This window comes from Lampris incognitus, chromosome 9 (assembly GCF_029633865.1).
Source record: "Lampris incognitus isolate fLamInc1 chromosome 9, fLamInc1.hap2, whole genome shotgun sequence".
NCBI classification, from domain to species: domain Eukaryota; kingdom Metazoa; phylum Chordata; class Actinopteri; order Lampriformes; family Lampridae; genus Lampris; species Lampris incognitus.
In genome coordinates, this window is record NC_079219.1 from 62282521 (window position 1) to 62302133 (window position 19613).

Genomic DNA, 19613 nt, shown 5'->3' on the forward strand with positions numbered 1-19613 from the left:
GGAAAACTCGGACTGATGAAACATTTTGTGAAAGCCATGAAAGAAGATGATGGATTTCGTTATTTGAGACAGATGTTTCCAAGATTAATGGGTTCCAAGATTAAGGAAGGGATTTTTGTGGGTCCACAAATCAGACAGGTCATCAGCGCAGAGGTGTAAAAACCAGGTCCAGAAAGCAAATGTCCAAACCATGTATTTGCTCCAACCATGTTACTAAACCAGCTGATTTTCTTAACTAGTTTTCCCTACCTATTTGAGGAGTGGTGTTGACTAGAATCTGCTGGTGTAGTGCATGATTAGAGCAAATACATGGTTTGGACTTTTACTTGCTGGACCTGGTTTTTACACCTCTGCATCAGTGATGGGGGTAGAAGATCTGCTAGTGGGGCAGAGAAAATAGCATGGAAGGTATTTATACCATACCAGCATGTATGCTGGCTCTGCCAAATGTCAGAAGCTAAGCAGGTATGGGCTTGGCTAATACTTGGATGGGAGACCTCCTGGAAAAACTGAGTTGCTGCCAGAAGTGGTATTGGTGGACCAGTAGGGGGCAGTCTTCACTCTGATCCTATTAAAAAAACAACACATATCAAATCCCAATGCTCCAGGGCAGTGATTGGGACACTGTCCTGTAGGAGACGCTGTCCTTCGGATGAGATGTTAAACAGAGGCCCTGGCTCACGGTGGTCACTAAAGATCCTATGGCACTTATCACAAAGAGTAGGGGTTCCCCGATGTCCTGGCAACATTCCCAACCTGGCTCTCTCCATCTGGCTCAATGATTCCTCCCTCTCCACCTCAAGCTGATGTGTGCAAAATGGCTGCCGTGCATCAATAGTTACCCCCTTCAATGTGAAGCAATTTGGGTGTTTAGAAAAGTGCTATATATTGGGGTCCGCGGTGGTGTAGCGGTCTACGCATCAGCTTTGTGTCGATACAGTTGCCCGCTGGGAACCGGGGTTCGCGCCCCAGTCTCGTCAGATCCAACTATGGCCGGACTCGACGAAGCAGCAATAATTGGCAACGCTGTCTTCGGGAGGGGGGCAGAGTCCACTTGTATTCGTCACATGAATGCGTCTCTGTGTGTGGGGGGAAAAAGCAGTGGTTCGACCTGGTTAAGCCTTGTCACGAAAGTGGCGAGGCGTCTCCTTCGAGACTGCCGTCCAGAGAGACGCAGTTGGCGAAGGCATGCAGTACGAAGGTGGGTGTTTCAACTTAAAAAAAAAGGATAAAAAATAGGGATTGATTGGCCACTAAATTGGGAGAAAAAAGGGAAAAATCAGAAATAAATGTAAAAAAAAAGAAGAAAAGCGCTATATATAACGCGCTACAGAGACGAGATTCAGCACCTCACATCATGGTGTACTACCAACAATCTTGTCCTCAATGTGCAGAAGACGAAGGAGCTGATTGTGGACTTCAGGAGGTCTAGAAGCTGCAGCCACTTCCCCATACACATCAATGGGGTGGAAGTGGAGCATGTTTCCACCTTTAAATTCCTTGGAGTCAACATCAGCGAGGACCTTTCATGGACATTAAACACCCAGGCCCTTGTGAAAAAGGCCCCACAATGCCTGCATTTCCTGAGGAGGCTGAGGAGCGCCCGTCTACCCCCCAAAATTCTCACCAACTTCTACCACTGCACCACAGAGAGCATCCTGACCATCTGCATCTCAGTGTGGTACGCCAACTGCACCTCAGTAGACCAGAAAGCTCTGCAGCGGATCGTCAAGGCGGCCCAGCATATCACCGATACCCAGCTCATAGCCATAAAAGACATTTATCACAAACGCTGCCTTCGAAGGGGTCTGAGCATCAGCAGAGATCCCACCCACCCCAACCATGGACTGTTCTCCCCCCTGCGCTCTGGGAGGCGCTACAGGAGCCTTAGAGCCCGCACTACCAGGCTCAAAAACAGCTTCTTTCCACAAGCTGTTGCCCACCTGAACCTGGCCACCCACTGAATGTCTGTACATATTTTTACATATATGTACTCCGGCTCTTTTTTAACTTATTTTAGCTTCTGGTCTTCATGTGTGTATATCTTATATTGTGTTTGCTGTGTTTGTCTGTGTCTGTCTTGCACTGATTGGTGAAGCCACAGCCCTCATTTTATTTTTAACGTGTGCCTGCACATTGTTTTTCATGACAGTAAATTCAATTGAATTGAATTGAGTAATGATGATGATGATGATGATGATGGTTGTTATTATTATTATTAAGGATGTTGTTGAGAATTTTCTTGGCAACTACAGAGCACCAAACTACATTGAGCTGCTTGACAACGTGCTTACAGCTTACAAAACCATGAAGTGCAACACGTCATTGAAAATTCATTTTCTGCATCACACTTGCACTTCTTCCCTGCTGGTCTTGGTGCAGTTGGTGATGAACATGGTAAAAGGTTTCACCAGGACATTGCCACCATGGAAAAGAGATATCAGCTCCGGCTTGGTCGGGCATCCCTACAGACATAATTGGCCATGTCTGCGGGTGGGAAGCCGGATGTGGGTATGTGTCCTGGTTGCTGCACTAGTGCCTCCTCTGGGCAGTCGGGCGCCTGTTCAGGGGGGAGGGGGTAACTGGGGGGAATGGCGTGATTTCCCATGTGCTACGTTCCCCCTGGTGAAATGCCTCATGTCAAATCAAGTCAAGTCAAGTCAAGTTTATTTATATAACACATTTAAAACAACCACAGTTGAACCAAAGTGCTGCACAAGGTTAAAAGACAATATAAAATAAGTGACACATATGAATATAGAAATATATGTAAAGAAGACATAATAAAATAAAGAAATTAAAATGTAAACAATAAAACATAAGAGTAAAAGTATGTTTCCACAATACAATCACGGTGTCAAGCTCAACTTGAATTGAATGCCAGCGAGAAGAGGTAGGTCTTTAACAAAGATTTAAAAGTCTCTAGGGTCTGAGCAGATCTTATGTGTACTGGTAAGTTGTTCCAGAGATCAGGGGCAGCCACTGCAAAGGCTCTGTCGCCCCTACCCTTAAGCCTGGATCTGGGAACATGTAGGAGCATCTGGTTTGTTGACCTGAGTGCTCTGACTGGTGTATGATGATGTATTATTAGCTTAGATAAGTAAGATGGTGCCAGCCCATTTAAAGACTTGAAAACAAGTTATAAAATCTTAAACTGGATCCTAAAACAGATTGCAGATGATCAGGTCCAACACTAAAATGTGTAGGCTTGACGCCATTGTTGGAGGCTACCAACAGTTGCTGTCAGATTTAGACAGTCAAGTCCTTAATATGGCAAAGCTTGCCAGTTGTCAACAGACGATACAGTCACAAGCACTTTTAAGTGTGTATTGTTGACAAACATCAACACGTAAAAACAAACGAACACTTAAAATAAATGCTTAAAAAACAGTGGCAAACAGTAGCACAAGCCTGGCTCACTACAAAGCAACACCACTGGAAGTTGTGTTTAACTTTGTACCATTTAGAGGTCAGGTTAACTTTTGTTCACTTTGATATGAATTGTAAAAGGCATTTCGACCAGGGGTGCCCATATTTTGGCACCCCACCATTTTTGCCTCATGTCAGGTGTAATGGGAGCCCATATTATCTAGAAAGTTCGAATTTTGATTCATCTGTCCACAGAACCTTATCCCAAAAGGCTTGGGGTTCATGCAGGTGCTTTTTCAGAGGGGCCTGTGATTCTTTGGATGGTCTTTTGAGATCTTTTGATACTTTGTGGATGATTTGTAGCTGCGCCTTCATAAATGATGGCAAGCCGGCCACTCCTGAGAAGATTCCATCACATTCACATTGTTCTCCAATTGGAGATAATGGCTCCCTCTGATGTCCAGTGGGGTCCCAAAGCCTTAGAAATAACTTGGTAGCCCTTTCCAGACTGATTTATTTCAACAAGCCTTTCTCATCCTATGATCGTGGCATAGTGTGCTTGTTGAAACTTGGTGGTGACTACTTCACTCTGATGGTAAGGCTCCATATGAGCGAGGTAGGGCTTCAACAGCTCTGACTGCAGTCAAACCTGGCTGGGTTCAGTCAGCTGAAACTGACTGAAATTTGATTAATTTGTTGATTGTTATTAAGGAGGGAATTACTTTTTCACACAGGGGCAGTTGGTATTGGATAACTTTGTTCCTTAAATAACTTAAAAACTACTTTTTCTTGGCACTGTAACTGAGTCAACCATTCATATTTCCCAGTAGCTCCTCTCTACAGAGTTGTCCTAATGAGTCTCAGAGCATCCTCAGAGCATCAGGCGCTCCTCAGTATTTTGACATCTGTATGGAATGTGGATGCTCATAAAGAGCTTTAGGTGAAATATGATTTACATTTGTGTCAGTAGTGTGTGTTCTGAAGATGAGCCAGTCTGATAAACTTGCACACTCATTATAACACCCCTGTTTCACGGCCCTGTGTCCAGATGGGTTTGGAGGGCCTGCAGCAGGAATATGTACGCCGCGATGAGCATCCCTTCACCTCGGAGCAGAAGTGGATGGCCGTCTACTGTGTTCACCGCACCCAGCAGGTCAGTAGCCCTCTGACCTGACCAGTCCAACACCTCACATGGTTGTTTTTACCTGATCTAACCCCTCACCATGTTAAACCATCCTCTCATCTGGTCTCCCTCTATTTCCGACTCGGTCCATTTTTGTGGTGCCACCATTTTTTATCCACTGTTGGTTAAGTATATGAAATGTATATTTGTTTTGTTTTCATTTAAATTCATAAAAGGTTTTACTATGAACAGAATGTGTTGACAATAGTGTGCAGAAGGTAGGGCAACAGCTGTAGGGAAGTTATACAGGTGTTTGCTTTCTGGTCAGTCAGAATTGAGATTAAGATGTATAAATGCAATGTAAAATTGTAAAAGTAGGTAAATTGGTGTACTGTGATTTTTAAAAAAAATTTAATTTCTGATTCTAATGAAGAGCTGAGGGGAAATACAAGAAAATCACTCTAACACGAAAACTATGAGATACTGATGTGCTGTGAAAGTGCCTGGGATTCACTCCCTAATCCAGGAGACTCTTTAGAGCTCTCTGAAATCTGTATGCGTTGGTTTGGTTTTCCCTACGTTCTCAGCAGCCATTTTAAATGATCTCCCAGCTGTGTGCAGGTACAAACAGTTTAGATTGTATATGAAAATCCACCACGTTATTATATGTCCTGTTTCTGATCCTGATGTGGCTTCTTGTCCTGCCTCAACACCATCCGTCCATCAGCACACTCACTTACATGCACTCAGCACTTACCTTAAGATGTTCATTTTCCACACACACACACACACTTATCCTCTGTAGAGAGAAACGCTTGTCTTTTTTCTCACTTTTAATTTGTTCTCACTTCATTACATTGTTCTTATGTACTAAAGTGATTTTCAAGTAAAGATTGGTTGATTGATTGATTGATTGGGTGGGTGGGTAGTTGGTTGGTTGTTGGTTGACTGACTGACTGGTTGATTGATTGATTGATTGATTGACTGACTGACTGACTGACTGACTGACTGACTGACTGACTGATTCATTCATTCGTTGGTTGGTTGGTTGGTTGGTTGGTGGACTGACTGACTTACTGACTTGATTGATTGATTGGTAGGTTGATTGACTGACTGACTGACTGATTCATTCATTCGTTGGTTGGTTGGTTGGTTGATTGACTGACTGACTGACTTGATTGATTGATGTTGATTGACTGACTGTGACTGACTGACTGACTGATTGATTGGTTGGTTGGTTGGTTGGTTGATTGACTGACTGACTGATTGGCTGATGGTCAACTTGATAGACTGATGTGTCGGTCGATTGATTCCCTCAGGATAAGCCTGGAGTGTATTTTATGAAGGGAGCATTCGAGCAGGTCATTCGTTTCTGCACTTCTTACAACAGCCGAGGGACCGCGCTTCCCCTCAGCAGCCAGCAGCTGGAGCTATACCAGCAGCAGAAGAGCTACATGGGCACTGCAGGCCTCAGAGGTAAACCCACAGCGATGATGGTGACACATGAAGCAATCTGAATCAACACAACCCCTGACAACAGTGTTTTATGATGTGGCCAGCAGTGGTATAATTAAAATGAGTCCCACCTGTGGTTTCTGCCCTGCTGAAACCCTATTTTGTGATTAAACTGCTAGATATTACATGCTTCCATGTAACAGGATGAAAGAAATATTAAATATTTCCTGCCAATGAAAATGTGTGCATTTCAAGGGGAGACGGGGATCCACTTTTCATTGAGAAACTAGAAAATTCAATTTTCATTGCTTTTCAACCCCTTAATCTCTTAATGTGCATGTGTAAAAACTTTATTTTTCTTTTATTTATTTTTTTAATGTACTTTGGATTTTTTCTTTTTAGTATTGCAGCTTGTTTGCAATGGTGATGGACAGGTTGACGGATGAGATCGGGCAGGAGTCTCCGTGGACTATGATGTTTGTGGATGACATTGTGATCTGTAACGAGAGTAGGGAGCAGGTGAAGGAGAGACTGGAGAGGTGGAGGTATGCACTGGAGAGAAGAGGAATGAAAGTCAGTAGGAGCAAGACGGAATACCTATGCGTGAATGATAGGGAGGAAGTGGAATGGTGAGGATGCAAGGAGTGGCGGTGACAAAGGGGTATGAGTTTAAATACTTGGGGTCAACTGTTCAAAGTAACGAGGAGTGCAGGAGAGAGGTGAAGAAGAGAGTGCAGGCAGGGTGGAGTGGGTGGAGAAGAGTGTCAGGAGTGATTTGTGACAGAAGGGTACCAGCAAGAGTTAAAGGGAAGGTTTACAAGATGGTTGTGAGACCAGCTATGTTGTATGGTTTGGAGACAGTGGCACTGATGAAAAGACAGGAGGTGGAGCTGGAGGTGGCAGAGAGGAAGATGATAAGATTTTAATTGGGAGTGATGAAGAAGGACAGGATTAGGAACGAGTGTATTAGAGGGACAGCTCAGGTTGGACGGTTTGGAGACAAAGCAAGAGAGACAAAACTGAGATGGTTTGGACATGTGTGGAGGAGAGATGCTGGGTATATTGGGAGAAGGATGCTGAATATGGAGCTGCCAGGGAAGAGGAGAAGAGGAAGGCCAAAGAGGAGGTTTATGGATGTGGTGAGGGAGGACATACAGGTGGCTGGTATGACAGAGGAAGATGCAGAAGACAGGAAGACATGGAAACGGATGATCCGCTGTGGTGCCCCCTAACGGGAGCATGCAAAAGTAGTAGTGGTAGTAGTAGTAATAATAGCAGTAGTAGTAGTATTGCAGCTTGTATGTGTTTGTGTCTTCTCCACAAGTGCTGGCATTACTTTGTTTTTATGTGTATGTGTTTTCTTTTCTTTTACCAGTGCTGGCATTTGCATCTGGTGCTGAGACAGGCAGCCTAACATTCCTTGGTCTGGTGGGCATCATTGACCCACCCAGGTCAGGGGTGAAGGAGGCTGTGGGAACACTCATCAGTTCAGGGGTCGCCATTAAGATGATCACCGGAGACTCCCAGGAGACCGCTGTCTCGATAGGTCAGAGTTTATGCCCGTCCTGTTTACACCGATTAGCCAAATCATTAAAACCACCTGCCTAGTACTGTGTAGGTCCCCCTCGTCCCACCATTACGGCTCAGACCCATCCAGGCACGGACTCCACAAGACCTCTGAAGGTGTCCTGTGGTATCTGGCACCAAGACATTAGCAGCAGATCCTTGAAGTCCTGTAAGCTGCAAGGTGGCACCGCCATAGATCAGACTTGTTTTTCCAGTGCATCCCACAAATGCTCGATCAGATTGAGAGCTAGGGAATTTGGAGGCCAAGGCAACACCTTGAATCCTTCATCATGTGCCTCAAACTATTCCTGAACAATGTGTGCAGTGTGGCAGGGTGCATTACCCTGCTGAAAGAGGCCACTATCAGGTAATACTGTTGTCATGAAGGGGTGTAGCTGGTCTGCAGTAATGTGTAGGTAGGTGGCACGTGTCAAAGTAACACCCACATCAATGTCAGGACCCAAGGTTTCCCAGCAGAACATTGCCCAGAGCATCACACTGCCTCCACCGGCTTGCCTTCTTCCCATAATGCATCCTGGTGCCATCTTTTCCCCAGGTAAACGACGCACACACCCGGCTGTCCACATGATGTAAAAGAAAACATGATCCGTCAGACCAGGCCACCTTCTTCCACTGCTCCATGTCCAGTTCTGATGCTCATGTGCCCATTGTAGGTCCAGTTCTTATGCTCACGTGCCCATTGTAGGTCCAGTTCTGATGCTCTCGTGCCCATTGTAGGTCCAGTTCTGATTGCCATATGCCCAGTGGTAGACGCAGCCCCATACACAGCAAGCTGTGATGCACTGTGTGTTCTGACACCTGTCTATCATAGCCAGCATTTACCTTTTTCAGCTGTTTGAAATGCAGTAGCTCTTTCTGTGGGCTTGGACCAGATAGTTTAGCCTTTGCTCCCCGCGCACATCAGTGAGCCTTGGGCACCCATGACCCTGTTGCTGGTTCACCGGTTATCCTTCCGTGGGCCACTTTTGGGAGGTACTGACCACTGCATACTGGGAACACCCCGCAAGACCTGCCGTTCAGAGATGCTGTGACCCAGTCTAGCCATCACAGTTTGGCTCTGTCAGGGTAGCTCACATCCTTACGCTTGCCCAGTTTTCCTGCTTCCAACACATCAACTTCAAGAACTGCCCTTGACAGGAGCCATTGTAATGACATAATCAGCGTTGCTCACTCACCTGTCAGTGACTTTAATGTTTTGGCTGATCAGTGTCCATGTTGGTGCCTGCACATAGAGGAGGACATCAGTGTTGATCTGAAATATTTCATGATTGTTTTGCCCTTCTAACAATGTTACTTTCTTTGTAGAAGGTGCAGGTGTTTTGAGAGAGAGTGCGTGTATGCGTGTGTGTGCATGTGTGTGTCACATGCTGGTCAGATATTTTGATCTTATTATTTTTATTATGTTTTGATCTTGCTTTGCAATGCAGTGACTTTGCACACTTTTCAAATGTATTATTATAGATTTATAGTTCATAATACGTTGCATAGTAAAACGATAACTACAAATATCTACACATTGTTATAGGTTGCATAGAAAATGATAACTACAAATATCTGCACATTGTTATAGGTTGCATAGTAAAACAATAACTACAAATATCTGCACATTGTTATAGGTTGCATAGTAAAAAGATAACTACTTATATCTACACGTTGTTATAGGCTGCATAGTAAAACGGTAACTACAAATATATACACATTGTTATAGGCTGCATAGTAAAACGATAACTACAAATATCTGCACATTGTTATAGGTTGCATAGTAAAAGGATAACTACAAACATCTGCACATTGTTATAGGCTGCATAGTAAAACGATAACTACAAATATATACACATTGTTATAGGCTGCATAGTAAAAAGATAACTACAAATATCTACACATTGTTATACAGTTAGGTCCATATGTATTTTGACAGTGACACAATATTTGTAATTTTGCCCCTGTACACCACCACAGTGGATTTGAAATGAAGTGACCAATATGTGATTGAAGTGTGGACTTTCAGCTTTAATTTAAGGAGTTGGACAAAAATATTGCATTAACCGTTCAGGAATTACAGCCAGTTTTATACATGGTCACCCCATTTTCAGAGGATCAAAAGTAATTGGACACTTGACGAACAGGTGGTTTCATGGGCAACTAAGACTTTTTCCATCATTATTCCATGACAAATTAAGCAGATAAAAGGTCTGGAGTTCATTCCAAATATTACATTTGCGTTTGGTAACTGTTCATCGGAACTCTCAACATGAAGTCCATAGAGGTGTCTATACAAGTGACGGAGGCCATCATTAGGCTGAAAAAGCAAAGGAACTTTATCAGATGGATAGTAAACACTTCAGGAGGGGCCAAATCAACATTTCGGTACATTCTTAAAAGGAAAGAATGCACTGGCAAGCTCAGCAACACCAAAAGGCTTGGAAGACCACGGAACACATCTACAGTGGATGATCGCAAACACATTCACAACATCTAGTGAAGTCAAAAACACTCTTGAGAGGTAGGGGTATCATTGTCCAAGTCTACAATCAAGAGACGTCTGCATGAAAATAAATACAGAGGGTTTACAACAAGGTGAAAACCGCTGGTGTCACTTAAGAACAGGAAGGCCAGATTAGACTGTGTTTAAAAACCCCTGAAAACCTACCCAGTTCTGGAACAAGGTTCTTTGGACAGATGAAGCAATGATTAACTTGTGCCAGAAGGATGGGAAGAGGAAAAGTGTGAAGAACAAAAGGAACAGCTCATGATTCTCAGCATACCGTATCATCTGTCAGACATGGTGGAGGTAGTGTTATGAAATGGGCATGTATGGTTGCCAATGGAACTTAGTCATTGGTGTTTATTGATGCTGTGACTACTGACAGAAGTAGCAGGATGGATTGTGATGTTTATAAGGATATACCATTTGCTCAGATTTAGCCAAATGTCACAAAACTGAGAGGACAGCGCTTCACACTGCAGATGGATAATAACACAAAACAAGCTGAGAAAGCAACCCAGGTGTCTCTCAAGGCAGAAAAGTGGAATATTCATCAGTGACCAAGTCAGTCGCCTGACCTCAACCCAATTGAGCATGCTTTTCACTTGCTGAAGATCAAACTAACGGCCAAAAGACCCACAAACAAGCAGCGACTGAAGGCAGCTGCCGTTAAGTCTTGGCAGAGCATTTCAAAGGAGGAAACTCAGAATTTGAAGATGTCGATGGGTTCCAGACTTCAGACAGTCATTGACTGCAATGGATTTTCCTGCAAACATTAAATATAATTGTTATTATCATAGTTATGTTTGTTTGTCCAATTACTTTTGAGCCTCCGAAAATGGGGTGACCCTGTATATCCATGGCTGTAATTTCTGAACAGTTAATGCCATATTTTTATCCAACCCCTTAAATTAAAGCTGAAAGTCTACTCTTCAATCACATCTGAAAAACTTCATGTCAAATCCACTGTGGTGGTGTACAGGGACAAAATTGCAAATATTGTGTAACTGTCCAAATACTTACGGACCAAACTGTAGGTTGCATAGTAAAAAGATAACTACAAATATCTACACATTATTATAGGCTGCATAGTAAAAAGATAACTACAAATATCTACACATTGTTATAGGTTGCATAGTAAAAAGATAAGTACAAATATCTGCACATTGTTATAGGTTGCATAGTAAAACGATAACTACAAATATATACACATTATTATAGGTTGCATAGTAAAAAGATAACTACAAATATCTACACATTGTTATAGGTTTCATAGTAAAAGATAACTACAAATATCTACACATTGTTATAGGTTGCATAGTGAAAAGATAACTACAAATATCTGCACATTTTTTCTAAATGTGTAAATGATTTCTCATTGTGTGTATATCTGTGTGTCTGTGTGTGCTTGTGTATCTGTACTGTGTGTGCTTGCATGTCAGTCTTTTTGTGCCTGTTTGATCGTGTTCGCGTGCGTGCATACATGCTTGTGTGTGTGTGTGTGTGTGTGTGTGTGTGTGTGTGTGTGTGTGTGTGTGTGTCTCTCCAGCCAGTCGTCTGGGTCTGTACACTAAGGGCTCTCGGTCTCTGTCAGGAGATGAAGTTGACCAGCTAGACCTCCAACAGCTCTCCCATATAGTACCCAGGGTATCACACACACACACACACACACACACACACACACACACACACACACACACACACACACACACACACACACACACACACACACACACACACACACACACACACACACACATATATACCACTTTCACACCGAAATAAAGTCCTGGGTTTCTACTGTGATTGCCGTAGTGTCAAAGGGAGCATGATTCAAAGATATGTGGTGCTAAGTACAGCACAGCAAGCCTCCTGGGCACCGACAAGGCACTGACAAGCCTTACAAATCCTTCTGTTGTGACAGTGTGAACGGCGCTCCCAGAGTCCCAGCATGTTTCTGTTAGACACAGCCATTTAACACACAGGTCGTGAACACTGACCTGGCAGTGTGAGGTGGGGGGCTAATTCCAGGAACATACTAATTCCAGGAAAAAACTAATTCCAGGAACATACTAATTCCAGGAACAAACTAATTCCAGGAACAAACTAATCCAGGAACATACTAATTCCAGGAACAAACTAATTCCAGGAACATACTAATTCCAGGCACAAACTAACTCCAGGAACATGCTAATTCCAGGCACAAACTAATTCCAGGAACATACTAATTCCAGGAACAAACTAATTCCAGGAACAAACTAATCCAGGAACATACTAATTCCAGGAACAAACTAATTCCAGGAACATACTAATTCCAGGCACAAACTAACTCCAGGAACATGCTAATTCCAGGCACAAACTAATTCCAGGAACAAGCTAATTCCAGGAACAAGCTAATTCCAGGAACATGCTAATTCCAGGAACAAACTAATTCTAGGAACATACTAATTCCATGCACAAACTAATTCCAGGAACATACTAATTCCAGGAACAAACTAATCCACGAACAAACTAATTCTAGGAACATACTAATTCCAAGACCAAACTAATTCCAGGAACATACTAATTCCAGGAACAAACTAATCCAGGAACATACTAATTCCAGGAACAAACTAATTCCAGGAACATACTAATCCCAGGAACAAACTAATCCAGGAACAAACTAATTCCAGGAACATACTAATTCCAGGCACAAACTAATTCCAGGAACATACTAATTCCAGGAACAAACTAATTCCAGGAACATGCTAATTCCAAGAACAAGCTAATTCCAGGAACATGCTAATTCTAGGAACATACTAATTCCAGGAACAAACTAATTCTAGGAACATGCTAACTCCAGGAACAAAGTAATTCTAGGAACATACTAATTCCAGGAACAAACTAATCCAGGAACATACTAATTCCAGGAACAAACTAATTCCAGGAACATACTAATTCCAGGCACAAACTAATTCCATGAACATACTAATTCCAGGAACAAACTAATTCCAGGAACATGCTAATTCCAAGAACAAGCTAATTCCAGGAACATGCTAATTCCAGGAACAAACTAATCCTAGGAACATGCTAACTCCAGGAACAAACTAATTCTAGGAACATGCTAACTCCAGGAACAAAGTAATTCTAGGAACATACTAATTCCAGGAACAAACTAATTCCATGAACATACTAATTCCAGGAACACACTAATTCTAGGAACATACTAATTCCAGGAACATACTAATTCCAGGAACTCTCTGACTGGCTGGTGATGAGACTCAGAATTCATCCTCTAGGAGTCGTTATCAGAGCTATTGATATGCGCAGCTCTTTATGATCTGATGTTTACCAACGCCCGTCGCTAAAAGGGGCAATAGATATGAGTGGCTCTTTTGTGTACCGATGTTATGGCCGCGCCCGTCGTTATCGGAGCTATTGATATGCGTGGATCTCCTGTGCTCCGATGTCCAGCCACGCCCGTCGCCATCGGAGCTATTGATTTGCATTTGTTTAGCAGCGACGGTCGTTGGGGGTGTTAGTTTCAACTTCATTGTTCAGTGGTCATGAGAGTGGTTGGAGCCGTTAGTGAGCGACTGTTATTCTTGGAGGCTAGGCTCCTTGAGTCTCCTGGGTAGAGATGAAAGGACGGCATTGTAAGTGGGGGATAGGTGGTGTCGCAGACCTCCTCCTCTGTTGAGGGATGGTTTTTCCAGTTTCGCATAGATGGCTTCCTTCACCCCTCTTTCAAACCATCTATCTTCTCTGTCCAAAATGTGTACTTTGCTGTCCTCGAAGGAGTGTGTCTTCTCCTTTAGGTGTAGATAGACTGCTTTGTCTTGTCCTGAGGAGTGTGGCCTTCTGTGTTGGGCCATCCGCTTGTGTAGTGGTTGTTTGGTTTCTCCTATGTATAGGTCAGGGCAATCCTCATTGCATTGTACAGCATACACCAGACTGCGTTTCCGGGTGTGTGGTACACGGTCTTTGGGATGAACCAGTCTTCGTCGGAGTGTGTTGCTGGGTTGAAGTATACTGGGATGCGGTGTTTGTTGAAAATTCTCCTGAGTTTCTCAGAGACCCCGGAAACATACGGGATGACTGTGCTATTCCCTCTGTTCCTTTTCTCCTTGTCACTCATCCGATTGGTCTTTTTGGAACGTGTTGCAGTTTTCACAAAGGTCCAACTGGGGTAGCCGCAGGTTTTTAAAGCTCCCCTCAGGTGTTTGTGTTCTTCTCGTTGGGCCTGAGTGCTGCTGGGCACATTGTCAGCTCTGTGTTGCAAAGTTCTGATGACGCTCAGTTTGTGTTCCAGCGGGTGGTGTGAGTCAAAAAGTAGATATTGGTCTGTGTGTGTAGGTTTCCTGTAAACTCCAATGTGGAGGCTCCTGTCTTCCCCAATGTGGACGTCACAGTCCAAGAAGGGCAAACTGTTGTTCTTTACGTCTTCCCTTGTGAACTTAATGTTCTTGTCCACTGAGTTGATGTGTTTGGTAAATGCTTGCACCTCTTGTGTTTGGATTTTGACCCATGTGTCGTCCACATATCTGAACCAGTGGCTCGGAGGTGTTCCTCTGAAGGAGTTCAGGGCCCTGTGTTCTACCTCTTCCATATATAAGTTGGCCACAATGGGCGATACTGGTGAGCCCATTGCACAGCCGTGTTTCTGTCTGTAAAACTGGCCCCTGAATTGGAAATATGTAGTGTTCAGGCAAAGGTCCAGTAGTTGGCAAATCTGGTCTGGGCTGAAGTTGGTCCTATTGTGGAGAGTGTTGTCCCATAGCAAACGTTGCCCCACAGTTTCCAAAGCCTCCATGGTTGGTATGCAGGTGAATAACGAGGTCACATCGTAGGATACCATGGTTTCATCCGGTTCCAGTTTTAAGCCTTGGACCTTGTCCACGAAGTCAATGGAGTTTTGGATATGGTGAGGTGTTTCGCCCACTAAAGGGGTCAAGATGTTGGCTATATGTTTGGCGATGTTGTACGTGACTGAGTTTATGCTGCTGGCGATGGGCCTGAGGGGGGTTCCATCTTTATGGATCTTAGGGAGTCCATATATGCATGGAATGTTATCTTGTGGGTAGAGACGGTGGTATTGTATCCGATCAATGGTTCCTCCTCTCTGTAGTTTCTGTAGGTACTCTATTATTCTCCTCTTGTAACCACTAGTAGGATTGCGTGTCAGAGGTTCATAGGTGTCGGTGTCGCTGAGTAATGACGTGATCTTGGTGTGGTAGTCTGTCGTGTTGAGGATAACCGTGAATCTCCCCTTATCTGCTGGAAGGATAGTGATGTTTTTTCGTCCTTGCTCAGGGCTGTCACAGCTTTCCTTTCCTCCATGGTTAGGTTGGAAGGAGGGAGTTTCACATTGGACAGAGCTGCTGATATCTTTAACCTAAGCTGTTCCACCTCGGTTTCCATTAGCTTGTTTTTCCTTATGGCTGATTCTGTGGATGTGATGAGGTCAACTATAGGTAGTTGTTTGGGTGTCATGGCGAAGTTCAGTCCTTTGGCTAAGACCTCCTTCTCTGATTGTGAAAGTACCTTGTCTGACAGATTCTTGATCCATCTCTTCTGCGTTCCATTTTGTTTGGGATGTTCTTTCTTTTGTCTCCAGTTAAGTATATCTGCTTGGCTAGTGTTGCTGGTTCGTCGCTGTAAGTTTTGAAACTTCCTTGTCTGCCTTTCTTTGGTTTTGTGGTGTTGAGATAGTTGGGCTAACAGAGCCACGCATATCTATGGCTCTGTTAGCGACGGGCATTGGTAAACATCGGATCACAAAGAGCCATGCATATCAATAGCTCTGACAACAACTCCTAGAGGATAAATTCTGAGTCTCATCACCAGCCAGTCAGACTAGCTTGGTCTAGTCAGAAAGGCACGAACTGAGGAAGCCTCTTGGATGAGAGGTGAAACGTCTTCATGGATATATACCAAGTCCAGTTGCACTTGATTCAACTCCTTTGGATAACCATGACGACCTGGATGAATGAGAACATTCACAGACATAATTCCAGGAACATGCTAATTCTAGGAACAAAGTAATTCCAGGAACATACTCAGCATTTTGTAACCAAAAACTGTATTGGACGCACAAAGATTGTGTATAAATGTATGCAGATGAAAAAGATATTTGCACATAGACACCAACCAACATAGATGTGCCCACATTCTGTATATGTATGTGTGTGTTGACATGCACATCTCTTACATGTTAACAGAGAGGACCTGTGCATACAGACACACAGGGCTTTTCTAACTGAGAAGAGACCAGGTTCCTCAGAGGCAGAAACTATGTTAATAATAATAATAATAATAATAATGATAATAATAATAATAACAATTAGCAGAGACCAGGTTCCTCAGAGGCAGAAACTACTTTAATAATAATAATAATAATAATAATACCTACTAATACTACTCGTAATAATAATGATAATAATAATAATGATGGTAATAATGATGATAATAATAATGGATTACATGTATATAGCGCTTTATCTAGACGCCCATGTTAAGTTGAGTTACACTGTTAATCTGTGTCGGGAAATTTGTCCCCCGCATTTGACCCATCCTAACTACTCAGGAACAGCCACGGTGCGGCGCCCGGGAACCAACCCAAAGTTCTGAGGCCAGTGTTTTGGTCAAAGGCATAGGCAGGAGTACCTGATACCTATCACTCACTCCACGTCCTTTATTCCAAGTAGTCTTTTTGAGAGCTGTTTAGACTAATAGTCTACCTGCTTTGTTTGTATCAGAGTCTCTGATAATAATATTGTTGTGTCTCTGATTCAGAGACACAACAATACCAACTTCACAATGCAGCACTCAATTTCTGAATTCTGTTTTTCTATTGCTCATGTTTTTGTATGGTTATGAATTTCATCTGGCTGTTCAGCTGTGATCCACTCAGTGCTGGGATTACATGACATGTTTCTGCTTTTCTCTCCACAGATAGTTGTGTTTTATCGAGCCTCTCCCAGACACAAACTCAAAATTGTCAAGGTGGGTGGTGTTTACAATGCAGCCAAAGCAGCAGGGCACTAATACTACCGGGGTTAGGGGTTCCATTCCCTGTGTAGCGCAGCGGTTAGAGTAAGGCACTAACATTGCCAGGGTTAGGGTCTCAGTTCCCACTGACACCTCCTAAAGGTGTGTACTGTCTTGTTAGGAAAGCAGCAGGGCCAACTGGTCTGTTTAGGATGCAGTTAGCCTAGCCCTGCACCATGCCCTGCAACACCTGGAATCACCAAACACCTACGCACGCATCCTGTTCATAGACTTTAGTTCCGCCTTCGACTCCATCAACCCACTCAAACTCTTTACCATACTCTTGGGTATGAACTTTGACCCAGCCATATGCCACTGGATTCAGAGCTTCCTGTGGAACATGCCACAGAGGGTGAAGGTTAATAACCTAACCTTGCACCCTCTTACCGTCAGTACAGGTGCTCCTCAGGGCTGTGTTCTCACCTCCTGGCTCTTCTCACTTTACACCACCCACCTTACATCCACGGACAGTTCTGTGAAATTAATAAAATACGCAGACGGCACAACCATTGTAGGCCTCATCTCCAACAATGATGAAACCCAGTGCCACCCTGCAGTACACCAAGCTGCCACTTGGTGTGCAAACAACAACCTTCAGCTTTACAGCCAAAAACCAAGAACTCATTATTGACTTCCGATGCATGCCGAATCCCAAAACACCCATACAAATGAACGGAGGCCCCATCACCACCACCGACTCTTAAATTCCTTGGAACATCCATCAGCAACAACCTGAAGTGGAGAATTAACACTGAACACATTATTGTAAAAGCTCAACAACCACTTTACTTTCTTAACCAGCTTAAAAAATACTGGCTCAAACATTAACTGCTCGTTCTGTTTTACGCAGCCATTATCAAGTCCATCATAACATCTTCTATTACAGTATTATAGTATTACAGTATTATAGTTTACAGTATTACAGTATTATAGTGTTACAGTATTATAATATTACAGTATTATAGTGTTACAGTATTACAGTATTATAGAATTACAGTATTACAGTATTACAGCATTATAGTATTACAGCATTACAGTATGGTAAGACGGCTTGGACAGTCAAACATGGAAAAAACTGCAGCGGATTGTCAACAAGGCATCCAAAATCATAGACAACTCCCCTCAGTTGAATCTCTACATACTAACCGGACTGTACTGTACACTGGACTGACTACATACTCATATTCACTGGACTGTAAAGTGAGCAAAGAAGATCATCTCCGACGCCTCACATTCTGTTCATCACCTCCTCCAGCTCCTTCCTTCAGGGAGGCGCTACAGGTCACTGTCCACTAAGACTAAACACTTCAGTTTTTTCCCCCTAGCTATCAGGACTCTGAATTCCTCCCTATAGTCCCTCCTCACACACCACTGGCAGGCATACTACCTTTCACCTGATTGTTGTGTGTAATATGTTTGTTTCTGCTATTGTGTAACTATTGTTCTTGATAATATGTGGAGTGTCTGTTATTGTTCATGGCTGTATTATAATGCAGAGTTTAACATGTTGTACTGAAAACAAATTCCACCGGCCTTGGTCGTGGCTAACAAAACAATCTAATGTAATGTAATCTAATGTAATGTAATCTAATCTACTGTAATCTAATCTAATGTAAACGTCCCTGCAGTCTCTTCAGAACCTTGGTGCAGTGGTTGCGATGACAGGGGACGGGGTGAATGATGCTGTGGCACTGAAAGCGGCAGACATCGGCGTGGCCATGGGTCAAACCGGAACAGATGTCTGCAAGGAGGCAGCAGACATGATCCTGGTAGATGATGACTTCCAAACCATCATGTGGGTAGACTACTAATCGTTCCTCTCATTTAATAGGCTCCCTGTGGTCCTTAGGAAAAACCTTGAAAACTCCACGTTAGAAAATTGTTAATCCCAGGCCTCAAAGTGACGTAGGTAATGATACATTTCCCCTGAAGTATTGAAAAAAAAATTTTTTTTCAGAGAAAAAGGGACAACACAAAAAAGTTTGGCTGCTGGTAGGACAGGATAAATGCTCAATCTTCTTGACTGGACAAGCTCTATGTGGTAGTTGTTGCGAGTGAAGACATGACATAGGCTTCTCAAAGTCAAATAAAATGATCTCCAATCTGCTATAATAATCCATCAATTATTCAAACCACTTATCCTGCTTTCAGGGTTGTGGGGATGCTGGAGCCTATCCCAGCAGTCATTGGGTGGCAGGTGGGGAGACACCCTGGACAGGCCACCAGGCCATCACAGGGCCGGTTGGCTGTTCTACTATGAATTTTTTTTGGGGGGGCCCCGGCCCCTTTTCTCCCCAATTGTACTTGGCCAATTACCCTATTTTCCGAGCCGTCCCGGTCGCTGCTCCACCCTCTCTGCTGATCCAGGGAGGGCTGCAGACTACCACATGCTTCCTCCGATACGTGTGGAGTCACCAGCCGCTTCTTTTCACCTGACAGTGAGGAGTTTCACCAGGGGGAGGTAGTGCGTGGGAGGATCACGCTATTCCCCCCAGTTTCCCCTCCTCCCTGAACAGGCGCCCCGACTGACCAGAGGAGGCGCTAGTGCAGTGACTCGGAGACATA

General features: G+C 43.6%; 1 protein-coding gene across 4 annotated transcripts in view; it reads left to right on the forward strand.

Annotated features, from left to right (window-relative positions):
* Positions 1–19613, forward strand: part of atp2c1 (ATPase secretory pathway Ca2+ transporting 1) — a 174922-nt gene that overhangs the window by 120045 nt on the left and 35264 nt on the right. For 3 of the 4 annotated variants that reach the window (XR_008810681.1, XM_056285570.1, XM_056285572.1), the window contains 6 exons: positions 4418–4522; positions 5812–5968; positions 7323–7493; positions 11569–11666; positions 16953–17003; positions 18677–18843. Coding sequence is in view for 3 of the 4 variants with exons in the window: in XM_056285570.1 (XP_056141545.1) it covers positions 4418–4522; positions 5812–5968; positions 7323–7493; positions 11569–11666; positions 16953–17003; positions 18677–18843 (749 nt within the window). In the remaining variant the exon portion in view is untranslated. The remainder of the gene's footprint in view (positions 1–4417; positions 4523–5811; positions 5969–7322; positions 7494–11568; positions 11667–16952; positions 17004–18676; positions 18844–19613) is intronic. The other variant, XM_056285571.1, reaches the window with a different exon arrangement.